A 23,441-nucleotide genomic window follows, 5' to 3' on the forward strand; every position below is an offset into this window, starting at 1 on the left:
ATTGAACCGAGCGTGTGTTACGACAATTAGTGCAATAATTACCCCTATAATCATCCTTCTCATAGGTGTAGTTGTAACCTCTTGAGTATTGATCCATAAGAATCACTCAACAGATCACAACTGAGTCTCGGGACCAGAAAACAAAAATAAAGACGGAAACAGAAGCTGGACACGGCCCCGTGTCTGGTGAACACGGCCCCGTGTTCAGGGTCTGTATCTGGGCGTTTTAATTAAAGTTACTGGTCACGTTGAGCACGGGGGCGTGTTCAGTGAGCACGGCCCCGTGTTCAGACTCTGTATCTGAGTATCTAACTAAAAATATGCAGCACGGGGGCGTGTTCAGCGAGCACGGCCCCGTGTTCAAGCTACTGTAAATGCAAACTAAACTAAAATGCAGAAAAATGTGCGCGCGTTTTGAAAAGGTTTTGAAAAACTGATTAGGCCGTCGATTTTAAGCTTTCTTAAAATCCTTGTGTCCCCGGCAACGACGCCAAAAACTTGATGTGTGTCGGTGTGTATATAATTTAGATATATATTTTAGCCCCTTTTTACACTTTTAACCAAGTTTTAAATTTATAAAACACGATATTTACTAACACTAAACACACATATGGGCAAGTGCACCCATCGTGGACGTAGTATAGTGTTGGTAAGATACCGAGGTCGTCCAAGGACACAAGAGCTTTTAATACCGGTTTATCCTCAACGTCTAACCAAATCAAAAAGTGAGAAAAATGTTTTAAACTAAGAAAAATAAAAACTAACTAAATGCTGAAAAATAAAATAAAATAAAAACAGATAGACAAGATGAATCACTTGGATCCGACACGTGTATTAGTATAACCTTTGATTATTTTCGCACTTTTGCACTTGTTTAAGAGATTATCTTAGTTATTGTAGTAGGCCCCTCTTTTGAAGGCGACGTTACCCTCAACCCAGTAGTTTGAGTCAGCAAGGATACAATCCTAAAGGGTCGGATTATTGAAAGATAATTAATTAAGTTATTAATGCAAATTGTGGTAGGCCCCGCTTTTGGCGGTGACGTTACCCTCGGCTAAGTAGTCTGAGTCAGCAGGGATACAGTCCTAAATAGCCGGGTTATAGTATTAATAGTAGTTAACTTATGAGGGGGTCAAAGAGTTTGGATCCCCGCCATCCAATACCTATGGGCATTGAAGGAGATCCTACTAAATTTGACCCAGGTCCCAAGCAGGACCTCTAAACGCTGAACAAGGGCAAGACCCTTACCAAACCGTTCCCTTAACCCCCGACCAGGTAGCCAACATACCTCCATATAGACCGTGGAGATATGAATGGTGAAAATCTTTTATTTTATATAGACAGTAAAATAATGCCAAGACACCACGGACAAACGATAAGGAAAGATCACCTTCAACATAAGTAACTAGTTATTAAAGTCATTAATACAAAACCAAATAAAAAGTGCAAAAGATTAAAAATAAAAAGTATTATACTAAACACTTGTCTTCACCAAGTGATGTAAGAGACTTAGGCAAACATGGCCTTGATTGTCAAGAACTCTTACGATCAATCTTGGATCCCGAGACGACTCACACACTCTACGATGGACAATGGATGATGGTGGTGGATGATGGTGTTATGGTGGTGGTGGGTGGTGGATGAAGTGTGAGAGAGGTGGTGTGCCAAGGGATGAGTTGAAATGGCTCCAAGCACTCCTATTTATAGGCTGAACAGAAGCCTGGGCACGGCCCCGTGTTGAGCTGGACACGCCCCGTGTCCGTGGACACAGCCCCGTGTTCAGCTGGGCACAGCCCCATGCTCAGCTTTCTTCTTATTTTTGCTTTGGGAGATGCTGTCGAGGAGTCAGGCATGCCACGTTTCTTCCTTTTCTTTGTATTTATGTTGGATTTGGCTGCATTTTTGCTTCTTTTGTTCATTTAAGCTCTTTTAACCCTGAAAATACAAAAGGAAGACAAAAGCACACTTTTTCCAACATTAGTACTTAAAAAGGGTTAGTTTTATGCCTCATTTGATGTAATTTATATGTTGCATTTTACAGACATCAGTCGCCAAATCTTCAATACAAAAACAATTGCGCTTAGCTCGAGATCATGGGTTGTATAGTTCTTCTCGTGGATTTTGAGCTGACGAGACGCGTACGCTATAACCTTGTCCCGTTGCATGAGAACACAACCAAGACTAAGGTTAGAAGCATCACAGTAGACAATGAAATCGTTGTTTCCGTCTGGCAACGTGAGAACAGGAGCATTGCAGAGCTTGCGCTTAAGGGTTTGAAAAGCAGATTCTTGTTCAGTTCCCCAAACAAAAGACCTGTCTTTATGAGTAAGAGCGGTAAGCGGCACAACGATCTTAGAGAATCCTTCGATAAATCGTCGATAATAGCCCGCTAATCCAAGAAATGATCGGACTTCAGATGGGTTCTTTGGCGTAATCCAGCTTTTGACTGCTTCAATCTTCGCGGGATCGACATGAATACCCTGACTATTCACGATGTGACCCAGAAACTGAACCTCCTCCAACCAGAATTCGCACTTGGAGAACTTGGCATAGAGTTGGTTCCCCTGGAGTAACTCGAGAACCAAACGTAGACGTTGCGCGTGTTCGGCTTTCGACTTGGAATAAATCAAGACATCGTCGATGAACACGATGACGAAACGGTCAAGATAAGGTTTACACACGCGATTCATCAGATCCATAAAAACCGCGGGTGCGTTGGTTAAACCAAAAGGCATAACAATGAACTCATAGTGGCCGTATCGAGTTTGAAAGGCGGTTTTGGGGATGTCTTCCTCTTGAATGCGCAATTGATGATAGCCTGAACGTAGATCGATCTTTGAGAAACACTTAGCACCTTGCAGCTGATCAAATAGGTCATCGATTCGAGGTAGAGGATAGCGGTTCTTGATGGTCAGCTTATTCAACTCCCGATAGTCGATGCACATCCTGAACGACCCATCCTTCTTTTTGATGAAAAGGACTGGCGCGCCCCAAGGAGAGGTGCTCGGGCGAATAAAGCCTTTTTCAAGTAACTCCTGGAGTTGGTTTGAGAGTTCCCTCATTTCGGATGGCGCAAGTCGATAAGGGGATTTGGCAACAGGGTTAGCTCCAGGAATAAGGTCGATACGAAAGTCGATATCACGACTTGGCAGAAGTCCAGGAAGATCATCAGGGAACACCTGAGGAAATTCACGGACCACTGGAACGTCTTTGACTTCAACCTTCTTTTTCTTTTCCTTCTCCGCTACTACAATGTTGGCCAAAAAAGCGTTGTATTCCTTGCGGAGATACTTGCTAGCTTGGACGCACGACATGAGTTAGAGACCTTTCGAAGCTGTTTCACCGTACACACATAATAAATCACCATTCGCGAGCGAGAATCGAATCATCTTTTCAAAACACACAACTTCAGCATGGTTTTCGCGAAGAAAGTCCATGCCTACTATGACGTCAAAACTTCCGAGTTGCATCAGAATAAGGTCGATTGGGAAGATGTGATTGTTAAGCTCAAGGGTACAATCACGAAGAACATAGTTAACGGCGACAGTTCTTCCAGTAGCAACTTCGACTTCGAATGACGAGGGAAGATAAGAGCGCTTACGACTAAGGAGCTTCTCGAATTCAAACGACACAAAGCAGTTATCGGCTCTAGTATCAAACAAACATGATGCATAAATACCATTCACAAGGAACGTACCATTAACCACGTTGTTGTCAGCCTGGTCTTGACGGGCGTTGATGTTAAAGGTTCTGGCACGGGCTGCTTGTTGTTGCTGCTGAGGCTGCTGCTGTTGCTGCTGCTGCTGGGGTTCTTGTTTCACAACCCTGTTCGGGCACATGTTTGCAAAGTGGTTAGGGTCACCACATGCAAAGCAGACTCGAGCATAGACCGCGGGTGCTTGAGCTGCTGGTTGGCCTTGAGGGGCTGGGAGTAGAACTTGATGAGCGGCGGCTTGAACTGGGGCTTGACGGGGACCATAGCGACAATTCGCAGTGAAATGCCCGTAGAGGTTGCAGTGGGCGCAGAAACGACAGGCGATTCCCACCGGATGATGGTATGGGCATGTCGGACATAGCGGGTGGGGACCTGTGTAAGCGCGCTTGGCTAGCGGCGCATTAATCACTGGAGCTTGTCGGTGGTGAGAGTGCTGCTGAGCCTGTACGGCTTGCAGAGGGGCAGCAGTTGTTGTCACAGCACAGTTCTTGTTGCTGGAGCTGTTGTTGTTGTGCTTCTTCTTTCTTCTTGATGACTTGGAGGCTTGAGCAGTGGTGGTGTCGACGGTCGATGTGGCGGTGGCTTGATGCAGAGACTTGGTATGCTTATCCCAGAAACCAGACTTCACTCGTTTGTCATTGATCACAGCGGCAAGTAAGTAGGTCTCTTCAATCGATGATGTCTTGGCAGCATGAACGAAATCGGCAACACAATCGGGTAGAGCTAGAATATACTTCTTAATGGCCATGTCTGGCGTCTTGACTTGATCGAGACAGATGATGCTAAGCTGCTTGAAGCGAGCAGTTAAAGCAGTGTTGTCACCATCCTTCTGCTTGATGTTCCAAAACTCGTCCTCCAGCTTTTGGCGTTCATGGGGAGGGCAGAATTCGTCCATCATGATGGCCTTCAACTCCTCCCAAGTCAGCTCATAAGCTGCATCATTTCCGCGCTTGTTTCGTTCGGCCGTCCACCAGTCTAGAGCTCGGGACTGGAAGACGCCTGTAGCATTGAGGGTGCGGAGATTCTCAGGACAGCCGCTTTGGTGCAGAGTGAGTTCAACCAAATCAAACCATTGAAACATGGCAGTAGGGCCATCTTCTTCAGTGAATTCATTGGGTCCGCATGCTTTAAACTGTTTGAAGCTGAAACCAGTCTTGTTGGCATCCTTAGGAGCATCGATTCGCGACTCCTCGGACGATTTGCTGGCGTTTTCATACACATCGCTTACAGCTTTGGCCACACTCTTGGCGATGATAGCAGCGAGACGTCTGTCTCTCTTCTCTTGACGAGTAAGATGGTGTCGGGATCCGACGACATTGTCTGCAATAGACATCGTCACAGGACTCAACACAACATGATTGAATCTCACCTCACACGTCTACTACTAACTAAAGCTCAGGAACACGTCGAAATATGCATCACATAACACATAAGCACATAACCACAGATTCATGTAATCATATAAGCACATAAGCACGTAGGCACGTAGGGCACAGAGATACGTAAGCACAGAAGCACATACACATTTAGTCACAGATGCAGTCAGAATACAGAAACCTATCTTTCAAAGCTCGCGTGTCGTTCGTACATAGCATATCGAGTAGTATAGTATAATTGCCTAGCGTGTCGAATAGTATGGTATAATCGTATTTCGTAGCATGATATCGTCTAGAATTGCAGCGACTTGTTAGCGTATTGAGGTAGAATAGCAATGCGAGTCGTGTGTGTCGATCGAAGTGATAGCAAAAATTGAGTAAGCACCAAAATTAAACATATAAACAGATAATTACACATAAAGCACATAAAATCGACGAATCATCAGAGTTGGCAGTTGCAGGCTCAGAATCGAAACACATAAAATCGAGAAGTAGATTGTCTGCGGTTACTAGACATCGACTACCCAAAGCGATTCGACTATTCACAGTAGACTTGTCGTCACGTTTCGACTTTCAGGTTCGTGTTTCTGCCTCGATTCTTGGGCATTCAACACGCATTCCCTAGGCCATACTTGTGAGTTCAGGTCGTTGGAATCCGTCGAGGCTTTGATGAGATAAATAAAATCCGGAACAAGTTGTCAAGGTTAAGGTTTCACCCCTAGCCTAGCAACTTCTTCCTTGTTTTAGTAAAATTGAGGAGATTATTCATCAAAATATGGATTTCACTCCTGATTTGGTATAATTCTCCTCATTCGTTATTGAAAATAATGAGGAAATCATTGATAAATGGATAAAATCAGCATTGGTCAAGCAATCCAGTTGAGAGTTTTAGGTTTTCACACCTAATCTCGACTAAATCACTTGACTCCGTTCGAAAATTCGAGTGAAATGATAGTGAAGAGTAACAGGATATAGCACATATGCTTGGTCTGTTGGATCCTAACTATAGTCTAGGTCTCTAAGACAGCGACCCGGACTAGGTCGTGTCTAGCCTAATTCCCTATAGTTATGGCTCTGATACCAATCTGTCACACCCCAACCGATGGCGGAATCATCGGAGCATGTCACTGAGCGAAACAGATTGTCCAGAAGTTTCCACAACAACTATTAATACTATTCAGTTAAATGATACGTCCCATACCGTATCCCAAATAATACAATATATTATTACAGATAACAACTAGGCAAATATTCTGTTCCGACAACTCAGATTTAAATTAAAACAAATAGATATTGTTCAAATGCTCCTAAAGACCCAGCCTGACAAGATCTACAGACAACTATGCTCTAGTTGCTCGTTCCTGACAGACAACTATTTGTTGGGGGCCTCTAGAGCTTTACTCTAGCCTCGCTTTCCTAGCAAGCAAACATCTTAAACACCTGTCACATACGTTAAAATAAAGTCAATACATATAATGTAAAGGTGAGCATACAAGTTTGATAATAGCATATAGAGTTCGAAATAGTTTACGTATAACCAGCACGTACACAGAGGAAAACGAAGCATGTTAATTATCGACGTGGATCTATCGATACCAATGACTGCGGGTTGACTGTCCGAGACAATTCGCAATACATGATTACCACCGATCCATGCAAGTAATTGTCCTTAACAACCCCCGTGTGAACGGGTGCTGAGTCCAAACTATAGTACTACGTCGTTAAGGCAGGTAGACAGCATTCCACGTGTAAACACAATCAACAAGCATTCATTTAGTCACGTAATACATGCATAATCGGTCAGCGTTCAAATAATTGAGTAGTGTGTTCGATTGTGATTTTGATAAGTAACGTATGTAACACCCAAAAGTGCTAAAAGCAAAAAGGGATCAAGTATACTCACAACGATTGGTTGATGGATTGAAGGGAGCGCTTGAGAGTAGGGTTAGCCTGAACAGTTCGATAGCATAACAATGAATACACGTAGAATGGAAACAAGTGATGGAGGGTCGAACAGCCTGGCCGATCGAACAGCAGGTTCGATCGAACGGGTCGTTCGTTCGGCTAGACAATCCGTTCGGACAGTCTGTTCGATCGGCCGGTAGGCTCGATCAGCTGGACTGTTCGAGTGGATTGTTTCTTCCTTTAAGTAGGATGTGTTTGTGTATGATGGTTTGACCTTTTGAAGTTTTCGTTGTAGTATTTGAGAACACTGAAGTGTTCTTACCTTTTAGGTCGATCGATCGAACGGTCTGTTCGATCGGCCGGCTTAACCAATCGGTTAGGAACTTTAGTAGTAGTCCTCAGCAGGATGTCACTCGATCGAACAGCATGCTCGATCGGGTGGCATTCCAATACATCGAACGAATTGAAAATCGATTAAGGGTTGAAGCATAGTATCTCATGATCCGAAGTAATGTTATCAAACAGCTCGTTCGATCGGACATCACCTCGTTCAATACTATACTTCATGAAATTGTCAAGTGTGGGGACACATGCTAGCCGATCGGCTGGCCTGGTCGATCGGCTGACAAGTCCGATCGGTTGGGTTATCCGTTCGGACAGCCTAACCGTTCGGCCAGCATCCCGACCTGGTCGGCCTGTTCGTCTAACACTTGGCTGTTTTGATTATTTGACGTTATATTGAGGTAGTTTGACAACGAGCTGAACCATGGAGCTTTCGTTCTTACTTGCTTCCCCTGTTCGGACAGGAATCACCCAAGTCCGGCCGGTGAACTGTTCGGAACGGTTAGCTCAATGTTTACCCGAAATCGATGAACCTCGTTGATAGAATCCGAATCTTGAACCACTCATCCACTAGAATGTTTGGTGAGTTGACTCAAGCTCCGTTTCTACCGGTTTGAAGGCATCGAGTGTAAAGAAAGTTGGAAATCCTCCTTTCAATCCTTTACATCATGTAAATGTTTAGATCCGCGATAGATCTTAGCTTGTTTATGCGGAAATCGGTTAGATCCGAGCTATTCATGGTAGATTAAGGCCAACACATGATGTTCTTGAAGAACACCATGATGACATCATCCTAGAATGCTTAGATCTTGATGATTTCACGGTTAGAAATCAAGATTTGAAAGATAGAAAGGTGTAGGAGCATGTAATGATCAAGAAAGTACAAGATTTAGGATGAAAACTTACCGGAATCGGAAGAAATCTGAGAAAAGGTGAGGAGCACGAGCTGGTCGGTCAGAGAGTTTCCAAAAGTGGAAAGAATGACAATGACAGCCCTATTTATAGGCTCCAAAAGAGGACAGGGCTGGCCGATCGGCCAGGCATCCCGATCGGACAGCCTGCTCGATCGGACAGTCCGTCCGACCGGCTGGGCTGTTCGATCGGCTGACAGCCTGATCGATTAACAGGCTGTTTCGAGTGTTCGGTGCGACGATTTTCGATATTTCGATTTCGATTGAAGATGATACGAGTACAATAGAGTTTCCTATCCAAATTACTTTTAGTCCCAATCACTATATCTAACATACAATCATCTATATTTCACACTATCCTTACGTTACCATTCGTCATAATTCGATTTCGTCTGCATTCGATTTGAGTTTCGAGTTTCAATTCGAGTTTCGCTTGATTTGATTGATTTCCACACAAGACATAAAGTAAACACGCACAGGTAACACATAAGGCACACACACAAGTAATATAACACCAAATTCGCATAGTTCGAGTCTCGAGTTCGATTGATGATTCGATTAGCTTGATTATTGATTGGTTAACTTTATCGCATTGTTACTTCCTACTATTCACAGTTGTAAGTCGGTTCGCGTCGATTAAACATTCGATTACTTTGATTTCTTAGATTGACAACACTTACTCCACATAATACAAATAAAACACAAAATAGACTATTTACAGTCAAAGAAGTCAAAGTTGACTTGCACTTTGACTTTGACTTTGACATTCGAAAACACGGGGTGTTACAGAATGGTCCGAGGGGGGTTGCGGCGTTGGGCTTTGGCTTGGGGAGTTTGTCGGGTGGATTTGAGTGGCGACGGGGTTTGCGCTGGGAGTAGCGGCTGGGTTTGGGCTCGAAGTAGGGGCTGGGTTTGGGCCGGAGGTGGGAAGAGAGGCAGTTGGGCTGTGAAGGTGAGTGTGTAGGGCTGAAGTAACAGAGGATGGGTTGTTCGTTTGGGCCGATGAGGAAGGAGGAGTGGTTATCAGGCCAGGCGGGGTAGAGGGAGAGGTGGATTGGGCCGGTGTGGATATAGATTGGGCCGAGGGGGGCTGTGAAAGATAGGATGGAGCGGAAACAGAAGAGGAGGGAGGGGAGGCGATGTGTGGTGGTGTTAGGGAAAGGAGGGGAGAGTAAAGGAAGTCGTAAGATTGAGGTTTGGACGAGGATTGAAATTTGTATGGAAAAATGGTTTCTTCGAAGTGAACGTGACGAGATGTGAAAATTTGGCGGGTTTGGAGATCGAGACATTTGTAGCCACGGTGGTTTGGCGGGTAGCCAAGGAAGACACACGGTTGGGACCGGTTTGCAAGTTTGTTGATGGTAGTGGCGGGTAGGATGGGGTAACACAAGCACCCGAAGACACGGAGATGTTCATATTCGGGTTGGCAGTTATATAGGAGAGTAGTAGGTGACATAAAATCGTGGTTTTTTGCTTGGGAGGATATTGAGGAGGTAGGTGGCAGTCTCAAGAGCATGGTGCCAAAGATTCGGCGGTAGGTTGGCTTGAGCGAGGAGGGTGCGAAGCATGTTGTTGATGGTGCGGATTTTGCGTTCCGCTTTACCATTCTGAGACGAGGTGTAGGGGCAGGAGAAGTGGAAACGCATACCGTGTTCATTGCAAAATTGCAAAAAATTGTTGTTTGCATATTCCTTACCGTTATCGCATTGAAACTGTTTAATTTTGCGTTCAAATTGTGTTGTGATATGATTATAGTATTTTGCAAATGTGGCAAACACTTGGGACTTAGTGGAGAGGGGAAAAGTCCATAAAAAATTAATGTAATCATCAAGGATTAGGACATAATATCGATGTCCTCCCGTGCTTAGGACAGGGGAGGTCCATAAGTCGCTATGAACAATATCAAAAGGTAAATGGGTGCAATTAACCGAATCATAAAATGGTAATTTGACACTTTTCCCAAACACGCAAGGTTCACATAATTTATTGTTTTGTTTGCCAAAAGAAATACTAGAAGAAACTTTTAAAGAATGCAATAAATTGTCGCCAGGGTGGCCGACACGTTGGTGCCAGCGATCTTGAGTAACAACAGCAAAAACGGAAGGTTGGGAGACGGTGGAGAGTGGTTGTGTCAGCGGGTAAAGATTGCCGGTGCTATTGCATCTAAGGATAGGCGCCCGAGTTTTGAGATCCTTCACAAGAAAACCAAAAGGGTCAAACTCGATGGATACAAGATTATCAGAGGTTAAGCGGCGAACCGAAATTAGGTTTTTAATAATGTTGGGGGCAAAAAGGACATTGTTTAATTTTAAAGGTGGAAAGGGGGGTGGTAAAGTTTGGTTGCCTTGTGCCAAAACCGGAATGGCCATGCCATTACCAACAATAATATTTTTGTTAGTGCGCTTATTAAAATTAGACGGAGAGTAGATACTTTGTTTCATTGCCTTCTCTCAATGAACAACATCAATAATATAGTACAAACAGAATCTCCTATTGATAAGGAGATATTCTATGATAATTATTTACAATCAATTCCTAATCTATAAATATTCTATTAGTCTCCCCTCGCAAGACTGATAGTTTGAATTATTAAAATCCATTATTTTAAAAATAAATGGTGTTAGAATGAGGTGGTATCACCTTCTTATCTCACGTTGTGTGATATGGGACTTTAGAAAGTGTGTATTAATAGTTATTGTATTGTAGTATTTGGATGGTGGAGACCTAGTGCCCAATACACCATTCCACTGACATGTGGGTCATTGGTCCCCTTGTGGCCTTGGCATGTTGTATGTCAAACTATTTGAAGGGGTATGATTTTAAATTCTGCGTCGATCATACGAGTCATTCTCAGTTCGCGCGTGAGACAATACTCAAGTTAAACCAAATGGATAACTTTCTCGATCTTGCGCTGACTAAACAGATGTGCTCCAAGTCACGCGCGAGGTCAGGACCAAGACAATATCAGTTTTGACACTTAGCTCCTATGACAAAAGACCTGGCTTCCTTAACCTTGCACCGGCTACGCGGGATCACGGGATGTACCCGGGGTCGCGCGGAGGAAAGAAGCGCTGGTAAACATCGGACGAGTACGAATGGTACAAGTGGCAGAGCAGTGGGCCAATAAGCAATCAACAGGCTGTATCCGATGGTACAAGTGGACGAGTACCAAGGCATGTTTTGCTACAGTTTCTTAGAAATTAAGGTGTTAAAAAAACCAAAGTAGTATAAAGTGTTGAACCGGCTATCTATAGTGTCAAAAATGAAAAATCAGTTCCAAGATTATGATGATTTTCAAAAACTGGTTCTTGATGTTATATCTGGTCCGGTCCATTAGTGTCGAATTATGACACAATCCATTAACATGAAATAATTCAACACGAAACTAAATGGGTTAGTGTTTAGGTAAACGGGTTGAGGTCATGAACGGGTTAACACACATAAGACATGATTAAAAATGTGTGTAGATTGGTTAAACCCGCTTAACTTGTTTATGGCGCGCAGAATGTTTTTAACTTGTCATGACAATACACGTTTATGACAAGTTTATCAAAAACATGGTTCTACAGTTTTATTATAGCTTTACAATTTTTAGAAAATTTTATTTATCATGTTAATTGTTATATAATTTTTTTAATCGTGTTAAACATGACGTGTCATTCGTTGACTAAACTACTTATATTTAATCGTTTTAAACATGCCACTTTATGTCATTCATGTTATCGAACTAGTCACATGTAATGCCGTTAAAAGAGTCATATCATGTAACCCACTTATCAAACATATCCCATACTAGTGTTACGAAAATAACACGTTTAGCAAAATCTGTCGTGTTCAGCTTCATCGGTCGTGTGTAAACTTAAGTGCTGTATTCAAGCCATTTAAGACAACACAACATGTTTTACCACATCTAGGTCCATAACCTAACCATTCTAGAATAATTTTTCAAACTTAAAGCGACCCTCTTTGTTTGTCTTTTCAAAATCTGAAAACTTGTAACATTGTTCTTCGCCAAACGTCACTTCAGTCTAGACAAGCTTTTGATTGTGATATCTTGAAAATCTTGTTTCACATTGATGGCAAAACCGGGTCGCAATTGATTGATAAAAAAAATCATGTTGCATGACAACCATATTCAGTTCATGATTCTCGGGTCAAAACCAGACCAGTTCAGAACCGAACCGATCTAAACCAGACCAATTACGGTCTAGAGCCGGTTGGCTTCCACCCATGAACCGAATACAAACCTTGGTTCAGTCCGGACCTACTTTTAGCACACCCTTAATTCATTTAAGGGACCATACATTGTAAAGTGGGCATCAATGGCAGCATAACCCAACCATAATTTGACATTAAACAAGCAACAACCCATTTGTCCCAAGTTTACAAGGCTCCTAACAAAGTCAACAAACCTTTCTCAACTTCAAAAGATTTCACTATACATTTTTAACAGGTCTTAGATAATAGCACTTAATTGGTCTCTTCCAACAAACGGGTCGACTTATTTTACGACAGTTATTACTACACAAACGCATCAAGGTACCCGTACCTATGTCGTTTGTTAAACTGTAGCAGGCTGGCATAAGTCCGGTCCCACACTCCAACGTAAAGCGTTTCATCATCAGGGCTAAGAGATACACCAGATATTTCACCGAAGAAATCAATTTCTTGCCGTTTTTCATAGTTTAATTTGGTGTTGTAGACGTGAACGAAATCTGCAGGCTCCGCAACCACCAAAAACTGCCCGTCTGATGAAAAACGAACCGACCGAACCGCACCCATGTTGCCTTTAAGAACCGAAAGCGGTTCTGAAAGATTTCTTATGTCCCATACTCTGCAAGTCTTGTCTTGATTGCCTGTTGCAAAGATTTTTCCGTCTGGATGCCATGCGGATGCAAATGAATAGTCCAGGTGGCCTTCCACTGTGGCAACCGTCTGCGAAAGGAAAACGATGTCATTATTTGAAAAAGAAAATTATGAAAAATAATATATTAAAAAGTTATTGTAAAATTGTTATATCCACAAGTTCTTGCCTTTCCACTTGTAGAGTCTACAAGCAATCCATCGAGATTGTCACCGACTACAGTTATGAGCTTGCGATCTGGGCTCAAGGATGTATGCTGCAACAAAAAAACAATAATGCGTCGAAAACTTGGACTGTGTTTTATCTCTAACGGGTCAAACGGATTAGTTTAAAAAAAACTACAAAGGCTATACTATAATATAATACATATAAGAACGGCAAAAAGGTAATTTTACATAATTTAAAGGGTTTAACTAGTAATACAACTTTTAAAACATCCGCAATCCTTTACAACATATTGTTGACTTTTAAACCAACTACCCCCCCCCCCCCATTTTAAACGACCATAACTTTTTCATACATTAATACCTTTTAAAGAAAAGGTTGCACCATAAAAAACGAGCATTTTATTATCTTTAATTTAAGTATGGTATTGCTATAGTTTTATAATTAAAAAAATAACATGTTACGTTATTACAAGTGTCTATGTTTCTCGCTGCATCGCACAGGCACCCCTATGGTATATTCATATGCATAAAACTTTCTATATAACTTTATTAGAGAAAAAAAAGTTCAGGTATTATTACTGGTAATAATAGCCTTTTGAAATAACATTGAACACACTAATTTTGTATAATCTTCTAAAAAAAGTGTTTCAGTGTTTGCAGGTCAACCAAACCCGACCAAAACCTTTTTTGGCTCAGGCTGAAAGTATCAATGTTTTGACCCGAACCAGCATGGCCCGTTCAATTTAAGAAACTCACATTCACTGGCCAAGGGAAACGGAAATGATTCACGAGCTGAAATCCATCCATATCATACTCCCTCAAACCACAATCGTTGTTCGATGCCATAAAATGCATTCCACCACTACAAATTAACAGTAATAAAAGAGTCAACATACCGACATGTGCATATATTGCCATTTTTGTACAAGGTTTGTTTCTCCGCATCATAATTCATATAGAGTAAAATGCCATTTCGTCCCTTATGTTTGAGAATTTTTGCGACTATCGTCCAAAGGTTTGTTTCTCCGCATCTGGATCCAAAAGGTTTAAAATCTTGCCAATTTCATCCAGCCCGTTAACTCCATCCATTTTCTTTGTTAAGTCAGGGGTATTTCCGTTTTTTTGTTAACTTAAAGGGCAATTCAGTCTTTTTCACTTTATGTACAAAGACCGAATACCCTTGAAACAGACCGAACTGCCCTTTAAGTTAACAAAAGGACGGAAATATCCCTGACTTAACGAAGAAAAATGGATGGAGTTAAAGAGCCGGATGAAAATTGCAAGATTTCAAACCTTTTGGATCCAGATGCAGAAAAACAAACCTTTGGACGAAAGTCGCAAAACAGGCCAAACCTCAGGGACAAAATGGCGTTTTACTCTAATTCATAGTTACCTCAAGGTATCGTATATCTCAATAGCATTTGTTATGGCATTGTCTTCATAAGTTGTTCTTGTACAAAAGCTCACTCCCTGTTTATCCAATCTCTGCATAATTCGATAAAATCAAGAAATGATCACTAAAACATGCAGAATATATAAATCACAAAATATATTTAACTGTACAGTTGTATGATAATATTACCTTACACGCGAGTTCTCCTTGAAAGCCTCCTGCAACAAGAAACTCATCATTGACCGCTAGTGTACTGATCTGAGTTTGTGTGAAGCCTTCCAACAAACTTCCAGCATGTTTCTGAGAGCCGCAAAATATATATCAGCACAGAAGAATGACGATAAGGTTTAAAATTAATATCGGAAACGTTATGATGGAAATATCGTACCTCAGTAGGCGCCACGTGCCCAGAAAAATTAAGAATTTCTGTTAAGTTTTGTGATAATGACGACCAATGCATGATCGAGTAGTTAGACATAAGATATACATCATGCTTCGAAGTGGCCCATACCAGGTTCCTTAACTGTACGCAATCCACAATGTTTAAAAATAGCAAACACGTTTATAGATCAACCTTGTGTCCCATGCTACGTTTAGGGCTTTTGATTAAATATCGATCTAATAGAAAACAAATTCATGAAAAAACGGAATGTTAAGAACCTGAAAGTGAAGGATTGTAGGCTTCACTGATCGCGTATTATGGAAGAACTCATAGTAGTTTCCACCCTTTGACTTTTGTTTACATTTCTACACACATAATAAAATTGCCATGATATCAAATATCAATAAGTGGTAAACGCAATCATTTTTATTAGGGCTACAAACGAACCAAAATTTCAGTGAACAGTTTATGAACCGTTTGGCGGGAAGTTCGTTTGTGTTGGTTCAATTAATAAATGAACGAACACGAACAAAAAACTTCGTTAACGAACATGAACAGAGGCCCCATTCGTGAACGTTCGGTAATGTGTTCGTTTATATTCGTTTATGTTCAGTACCTAATATTAGGTTATTTTCGATTGTTTTTTGAGACATTATGTATGATTAACAAGATTATGTTAAGTGCCCAATTATGTTTGGTTAATTAGGTTAGTACAGTTTGGGTGGATCAACTTAATGTCTACGATGAAAGATGCCAATTTTATTCGAGATTTAAGAAATGTTCGTTTGTGTTTAAATCTGTTCATGAACGCTTGTTTGTGTTTGTATGTATTCGGTCCTTATATATCGTATTAACAATCGAAATATGATCGAAAGGAAAAATCTCTATCTGAGTTTGTGTTCATCAACCCTCGCTTGTGTTCGTTTCAGTTCATGAACGCTTGTTCGTGTTCATGAGCGTTTGTTTGTGTTCGGTACCTAAAACGAACACGAACATAGAATCTCGTTCGGTAAGCGTTCATGAATTGTTCGTGAACACATGTATTTCCTTAACAAACGAACACGAACAAGGCCTTGTTGGTGTTCTTTCGATTCATTTGCAGCCCTAATTTTTATAAATGCAAGAAGTAAGATTATACCTTATCGACAGCGTCACCCGACAAGGGAATATTCTCGTAGTTTCTGTACTGTTCGAGCCTTGTGCGTCTATAACTCTCTCTTGTTATATTCAACCTGTCCCATGGAATGCCTTGGATATCCTTCCCGGTTCTTGCTTGAGCCGAGGACGTATCCGTCACCTTTGTAAGCTATTAAACATTAAAACTTTGAAAATCGAGCATATTACACTACATATAATGTTAGATTATGGAATAAACCTAAACCGACAGGCACCCTATGGTTATATTAACGGCAGAAAAGACTGAAATCAGACTGACCATATCGTAATCATCAAGATTTTGATCTCCATCACCGTTTTCTTCCTCGTCCACATCGTCTACGAAATCCGACATGTCCCCTTCTTCCGCCATGTAATCTACTTGATCAGCCTCGTTGTGTGGCATCAAATCCACCGCGATTCAACCTGCTTCGTCTTCCTCAAACAATCTAAGCAAGCGGTAGACACCCGAATAAAATGAGATTGAACTTAACCTCCTTGTAAAAAAAAACCCCCAAAAAAAAAAAATTAAGGTCTTTAACAAACCCAAAAACTAAAATCCCAACTCTAAATCAAAGTTTTCAACTTCAATTAGACAAATTCCAATAAACAATCTAAATCAAAACTATATACAGTAAAAAAATGAAACAAAAAGGGGCATCTTTCATTGAGGCATTAAATCAAACACTTGGTGTGCATGTAAACTCAAGAGCTAAAATCACTTCCAAAACAAGCAAAAACAAACATACTACGTCCCCAATTTAACATCTGCACAAGAAACCCTACAGGCTAAACAATAAACAGCCTCTATTTCACAAATCAAGCGACGAACGAGAAAACCCTAGTGAGAAATTGCATAAATCAAGGATCCAAAACAAACCCAGAAAGGGGGCAAGGGTTGAAATCAAAACAGCAAGTGAAAGAAACAGAGGTAAAAAATAGTTTTGGGGGGGCGGGGGGTTATGGGGGTTTGAGCGGACGCACCTGATGTGAAGAAGAAGGAAGATCCTTTAGGGTCTTGTTTTCTGCAACAGATTTAAGGGATCAATCAGCTCAATCTCTCCTCCAGCTGTGTGTTAAAGAAAAAGAAAGCCCCACAAGTCTATCTCCAACATTAAACCCCATCTACTATAAATCAACAACGGTGGATTTTTTGTATACATTATTATTTCACTTTTTTCAAATACATACACATTAATGGTATATCCTATATCATATCATATGTCATATGTCATATATTGTAATATTGTAATGTAATACTAGGTGGACACCCGTTCAATGGACACGAGTACATCGTAAATATTAAATGTAAACCTACGTTTATATGTAAAATATGATGTGAAATTATTTAATAAATTCACATTCGCATTATACTGCAGTAAGGTCTTAGGTGTATTTTAAGGAAGTAGGTTTTCTTATTCTTTTAAGTGACTTTACCGACGATTGGCTTCTTGTGTATATGCCCAAATGATGTTGTATGCTATTATACATGATTTACATTATACTGTGCCACTTTGATCACTTGCTTCGTATAGGTGACTTCTTTTTTCTATAGTCTATTTTTCTATATTCTTGGACTTGATGTGTTTGGTTTGGTTTGTTGTTCGTTTTGGAGCCGAAGGTCTCTTCTGGAAGCAGCCTCTCTATCCCTAGGGATAGAGACAAGGTCTGTCTACATCCCACCCTCCCCAGACCCTATGAGTAGCTTTACTATTTGTGGGGTTCACTGGGTATGGTTGTTGTTGTTGTTGTACATTTGCATTATACTTAAGAATACATTAAACACATTTTCCCTTATTAACTTTGGACACAAGAGAAGCATAACGAACCCACAAAAAATCTTTAATTTCGCTAACACAGAAAACACAGTAATTAAAAATATATTATCTAATACATCATTTAGTTTCAAACCAATATATTCCAAACCAACACTGTTCCAAACATAATGTAAAGACAATATGTCACCAATGCACAGACTTTCATTAAAACCAGTCTTATTTTTTGTTAAATTCATGATGAAAAACCATATAAATGAAAAATACGAACACAAAACAATGTTTAAAATTTGGATTTTCAAAACAAACACATATGCCTTTAGAAATATTCTCCTGTAAAAACCCCAGCATTTTCCAAAGCCGTTAGAACCTTCTCCTGCAAAAACATGATAAAAAGGAGAAATAAAAGTATTTTAAAAAATTATTAGAACAATTATTATAAAAGATTCTGAAAATAGAAGTATGAGATCATACATAACTTTCTTCTAGCAATGATTAGTTATAACAGTCCTTAGCAAGATCAGCTGTTATAACCACTCCATAACCCTTTGAGAGGAAGCAACTTCAATTGAGAGGAATCATTGCAGTACATTCCTGCATGAAAAACAAAATCGATAAATTTAGGGAAAATGGGTTTGAAAAATGATAATCCAACAGTGGAGGATCTCATTCTACAGCTCCGATAAATGCAGGGATGTTCTCAAATAAAGGTTCCTAGATGTTTGAAGACCAACAAAGAACGACAAATGTCTACAGTGCTACTTCTTTTGGACATTTGTCGGTCTTCAAACATCTAGGAAGCATTATTTAAAAACACACCTGAATTCATCGAAGCTGTAGAATGAGATCCTCAACTATTGCGTTATCATCTTTCAACCACATTTTCCCTAAATTTATTAATTCTGTTTTTCATACCTTCCAAAGCCACCTATCCGCCTCCAACTCAATACAAAAATTAAAATCTGAAGTACCTCAGTGTAACACTTGAGGTTTGTTGCAATTTTTAAAACCATCACATTTAATGTCTGAAGATGATGTTGCAGTCCAAGCAGCTCAGATAGTCGCCCATAAAGCTCTTGCAATACAAATACAAGTTTTTTTTAATAAAATGCAGACTATAATTATAATAATAAAAATATGATTTTACCTTACAAGCAAGCGGAGGCTTGATCACCAACATAAGACTTTCTAAAGTTTTGGAAGAATGTCAAAATGGCCTGATCAAGTCTCCGCTTGCTTAGTTCACTATATCTCTGCCATGAGTTATAGATTAACATGTAACCATTAAATTATTAGTGGACGAAACATAATAAAGTATCAAGGTCCCTAATAAATCAGCTCTACTTCTCCTTTTATGAAATTCGGTCACCACAAAATGATTTGAAATGCTCGAGTCTAAAATTCTATACTTAAGTAGTTTGCTGAAACCTGAAATAAAAAGAATAATTACATAAATAACTCCTAATAGCATTACTAATCAATAGAAGACATTCAAAAATAAATAAAACAACAGTACCTCAGTAGCAACATCACGTACAGTGTGTCTAATTCACCAACACCATTGTCAGAATGCCAAGCTCAGATTGTGCATAAAGATGACAACACCATGGCTGCAAGAGAGGTTGCATGAACAACTGCCATCCTACAACCTTGCTATGCCATGATGCTATCTTCATTCAATTTTTACTTAGATCTACAAAATCATCATAGCCTCATCTTGAAAGGACAAGAAAAATGCACTTTGCATTCATTTTAATTTCACCATCACAGTCATCCCTAAATGATTCAGGGTGTAATCAATACATAAACATAAACCCAACTTAAGAAAAAAAAAATCCCAAATCAAATTAACAAAGATACATGTAAATTACTAACAAAACAACTATCAATTACTATCATTACCTAATGGCATCAAAATTTATTATAAATATTTTCAAAATTATAATAATCTACAAATTGCAAAATTTGGAAGTATTCTACAACAGTAAATGATTCATCTACATAATTCATCATGTAATCAAATTGCAAATTCAAACATTAAACAACCATAAATTATGGTTTACTAAACTAATAGTTATCATCAATTTGCAGTTCTCAGATACACATATATACAATCACATTCCAATTAAATCACAGTCCAATCAAACCTTTTCACAATTATCGGACAAAGAATGAGACATACCATACAGATATTTGCATTAATGTCTCTTTTTTTTTAAATGTAAACTTCATTAAAAAACCACCCACCCGAAACCGGGGGGCACCAACACAAACCAACAATTACATAATTACAAATTTACACCAATTACCCCAAGACAAGTTCTTGTATCTCGTTCTATTTTTGACCCAAAGGAACCCCAACGATTTCACCTCACTAATAACCTTCTCAATTCTGATACTACTATTCCTGAATCTCGATTCGTTCCTTGCCTTCCAAATACTCCAACACGCAATGATGATCACTCCTTGAAAAATAAGTTTCTCCGGATCCTTTAATCCACACGACATATGCACTTCCAATAAATCTTGAAACGAGAAAGCATAAATCTGAGGAACCCGGCACCACTTACTAATAGCGTTCCATACAACGTTAGCCGCAAGGCACCCCATAAACAAATGATTCACTGCATCGTCACCTTCGTTGCAAAAACCGCAAGTCCCATCTTGAATAATAATGTTTCTTTTACGCAAGGCCTCGACCGTAGGGATCCGGTTAAGGTTCGCCCGCCAAGCAAAGATATTGGACTTGGCGGGGACCCACTTACACCACTCAAACCTCGAATTTCCACTCGGGCTCCGACTCTTTAAAATCGTTTGCTTGACATTTCTAACACTAAACTCCTCCGCTCCACCCCCACACCACACCCACTTATCCTCTCTACCCGAAACCGCGAAGGACTCCAGCAAACTACACAACTGATTCAGCTCCTCCATTTCCGATCCTTGGCCAAGAGGTCTCTTCCATTGCCAAGAGAATCTCTCCTGCCCAACTCCTGGATAAACTCGTTCGCTAATACTGCATTTCCTATTAATATCAATCTGAAATAAACCAGGAAAAAGATCTTTCAGAGGCTCACAAACTACCCACGGATCAAGCCAAAAAGCTATCGAATCACCTTTACCTGGCACCCCTTTAAAGAAACTTCTCAACAGAGCGTCTCCTATCTTGGATCTTGCTATTAACTTGACACTTTTACTCCAAGTTCCTCCCCAATTCTTAATAGCCGGTAAAAAGTCCCAGCTCCGAGCCCTACTGTGAATCGCTATGATGATCTTCCTCCACAAACTACTATCATTATTCTTGTACCGATAGCACCACTTAGACAGAAGGGCCAAATTAATATCCTTTAGCTTACATAAACCTAGGCCAACACAATCTTTTGGAGTAGAGACAATGTCCCAAGCTACCCAATGGATTTTTTTCTCTTCACTAGAATGCCCCACAGAAACCTTCTTTATCATGCTTTCAAGGTCATTAATCACTTTACACGGCGCTTTGTAAAGAGAGAAATAATAAGAGGGAAGGCTTTCAAGAACGGACTTTATAAGAACTAACCTTCCCCCTATGGAAAGCGACTCCGCCTTCCATTTAGATAATCTAGCTTCAAAAGCATCATACACCGCCTTCCAATTATTAACAAGACTCATATTGGCTCCTACCATAATCCTCAAGTACCGAAACGGAAGGTTATCCGCTCTACACCCTACACTCAACGCTTTATCTTCTACCTCCCCTCCTTCCACCCCCAAACCATAAAGGTTAGACTTGGACAAATTAATTCTCAGCCCCGAGCACATGTGGAAGACTCGAAGAATTCTGACTACGTTCAAGATATTCTCCGTGGACCACTCCCCCAAAATAATAGCATCGTCAGCAAACAAAAGGTGAGAAATTGATGGCCCATCGTTCGGGGTATTAATACCTTTCAAAATACCTTCTTCCTTAGCCTTCTCTAACAGAAACGAAAGCGCTTCCATAACGATCAAAAAAATAAAAGGGGAAATCGGATCACCTTGGCGCATCCCTTTCTCACACTTGAATTCGAAAATAGGAGAGCCATTGACCAATACCGACGATCTAGCAGAGTTTAGAATCCCCCATATCCAACTACACCATAACTCCGGAAAACCCATTTGTTTCATGATATCCACGACGAAAGACCAATTAACGTTGTCATATGCTTTTTCGAAGTCAATCTTAAGAAGGAACGCCTTCCTCTTTCTTCTTTTGCACCACGAGATTGATTCGTTGACGATAAGCGGCCTGTCGAGAATAAATTTATCTTTCAAAAACGCTGACTGAGAGTCTGAAATAACGTTCAAAATCACCCTCTTTAACCCGTTAGCAAGAATCTTGGAGATAACTTTGCTAATAATTCCAACCAGATTAATCGGCCTATAATTGTCGAGCTCCACCGGGTCTTTAATTTTCGAGATAAGGGTAATAAAAGATGATCCACTACCCACATTAATTCTACCCTCATTATGAAAAAAATCCATCACACTTTTGAAGCCCTGCTCAAAAACATCCCAAAACTGCTTAATAAACTTCATGGTAAACCCATCCGGACCGGGAGCCCGGTCATCTCCACACTCAAACACAGCCTCCTTTATTTCCTTGCACGTGAACTGCTCTACCAGAAAGTCCCTATCCGAGTCAGACAAAGTTTTAAGACCGTCACAAACAATCACCGGCCTATTCTTACATGATTCAACAAATTTTTTTCTTGAAAAACGCCATAACCTCCTTCTTAACTTTGGTTGGCTTCGTTACCCAATTACCATTAATATTTAACCCAGGAATAGCGTTCGAAGATTTTCTCTTATTGATAACACCATGGAAAAATTTTGAGTTCTCATCCCCGTCTATAGCCCATTTGATTCTAGATCTTTGCTTTAAATCTTCCCCTTTATTGAAACTCAACTCCTTGAGGACTCTTTTACTTTCCTCATATATCCATTCCTCCTCTTCCGACAAACACCTGTTTTCCATAACTTCTTCTAGTTTTTCCAACTCATCCCTAACCCTTCTATCTTCCTCTCCTTCTTTCTTAATCATAGCATCCCTCCAATTCTTGATATTCGACCGAATAAACGCTAATTTCTTAGAAAGAAAGGTATCCGGCTCCCCAATAAAACTGAAAGAAGCCGCAGCCGACCTCACAACATCAAAACCAACTTTAATTAAAAAGCCTAAAGGGTTTATGCCCAAAATTCAAAGCACATAAGGATAAAAGCAGCGGTCTATGGTCAGAGTGAAGATTATGAAGCACTCTAAGGGTCGCCTCTGGCCATTTGTTAAAGAAATTGGGGCTCACTAGCACCCTATCAATCTTGCTAAGCTTTCTACCACCATCTCTTAAACAAGTGAATTGGTTACCGACCATGCTGTATTCCAAAAGACCCAAGTTATGAATAAAAGAATTGAAGTTTCTCGCACACGCTGACTTGAATTC

General features: G+C 40.4%; 1 protein-coding gene across 6 annotated transcripts; it reads right to left on the minus strand.

Annotated features, from left to right (window-relative positions):
• Positions 1–12,562: 12,562 nt before the first annotated feature.
• On the minus strand, positions 12,563–17,343 carry LOC110876939 (uncharacterized WD repeat-containing protein C2A9.03). Of its 6 annotated transcripts, none has more exons than XM_022125100.2 (10): positions 17,195–17,342; positions 16,491–16,659; positions 16,194–16,361; positions 15,334–15,420; positions 15,062–15,196; positions 14,863–14,973; positions 14,674–14,765; positions 14,037–14,142; positions 13,283–13,369; positions 12,563–13,184 (listed from the first exon to the last, which is right to left on the minus strand). In XM_022125100.2, the coding sequence occupies exons 2-10, from the start codon at positions 16,614–16,616 to the stop codon at positions 12,771–12,773; spliced, it is 1,326 nt and encodes a 441-aa protein (XP_021980792.1). In that variant the 5' UTR covers positions 16,617–16,659; positions 17,195–17,342; the 3' UTR covers positions 12,563–12,770. The 6 variants fall into 6 exon arrangements, with proteins under 6 accessions (XP_021980792.1, XP_035830471.1, XP_021980799.1 ...); XM_035974578.1 differs by having other exon boundaries at positions 12,573–13,184; positions 16,194–16,352; positions 16,491–16,707; positions 17,195–17,343; XM_022125107.2 differs by having other exon boundaries at positions 12,573–13,184; positions 16,194–16,352.
• Between the last annotated feature and the right edge of the window lie 6,098 nt (positions 17,344–23,441).

Source organism: Helianthus annuus, chromosome 1 (assembly GCF_002127325.2).
Source record: "Helianthus annuus cultivar XRQ/B chromosome 1, HanXRQr2.0-SUNRISE, whole genome shotgun sequence".
In the NCBI taxonomy this organism is placed as follows: Eukaryota; Viridiplantae; Streptophyta; class Magnoliopsida; order Asterales; family Asteraceae; genus Helianthus; species Helianthus annuus.

Excerpts from the sequence above, each read along its gene's own strand:
- LOC110876939 (XM_022125100.2), bottom strand. The coding sequence starts at position 16,616 with ATGCCACACAACGAGGCTGATCAAGTAGATTACATGGCGGAAGAAGGG. Across the intron at positions 16,362-16,490 it reads ATCTTGATGATTACGATATG|CTTACAAAGGTGACGGATAC; the intron begins GTCAGTCTGATT and ends AATGTTTAATAG. Across the intron at positions 14,974-15,061 it reads GGCACGTGGCGCCTACTGAG|AAACATGCTGGAAGTTTGTT; the intron begins GTACGATATTTC and ends TGCGGCTCTCAG.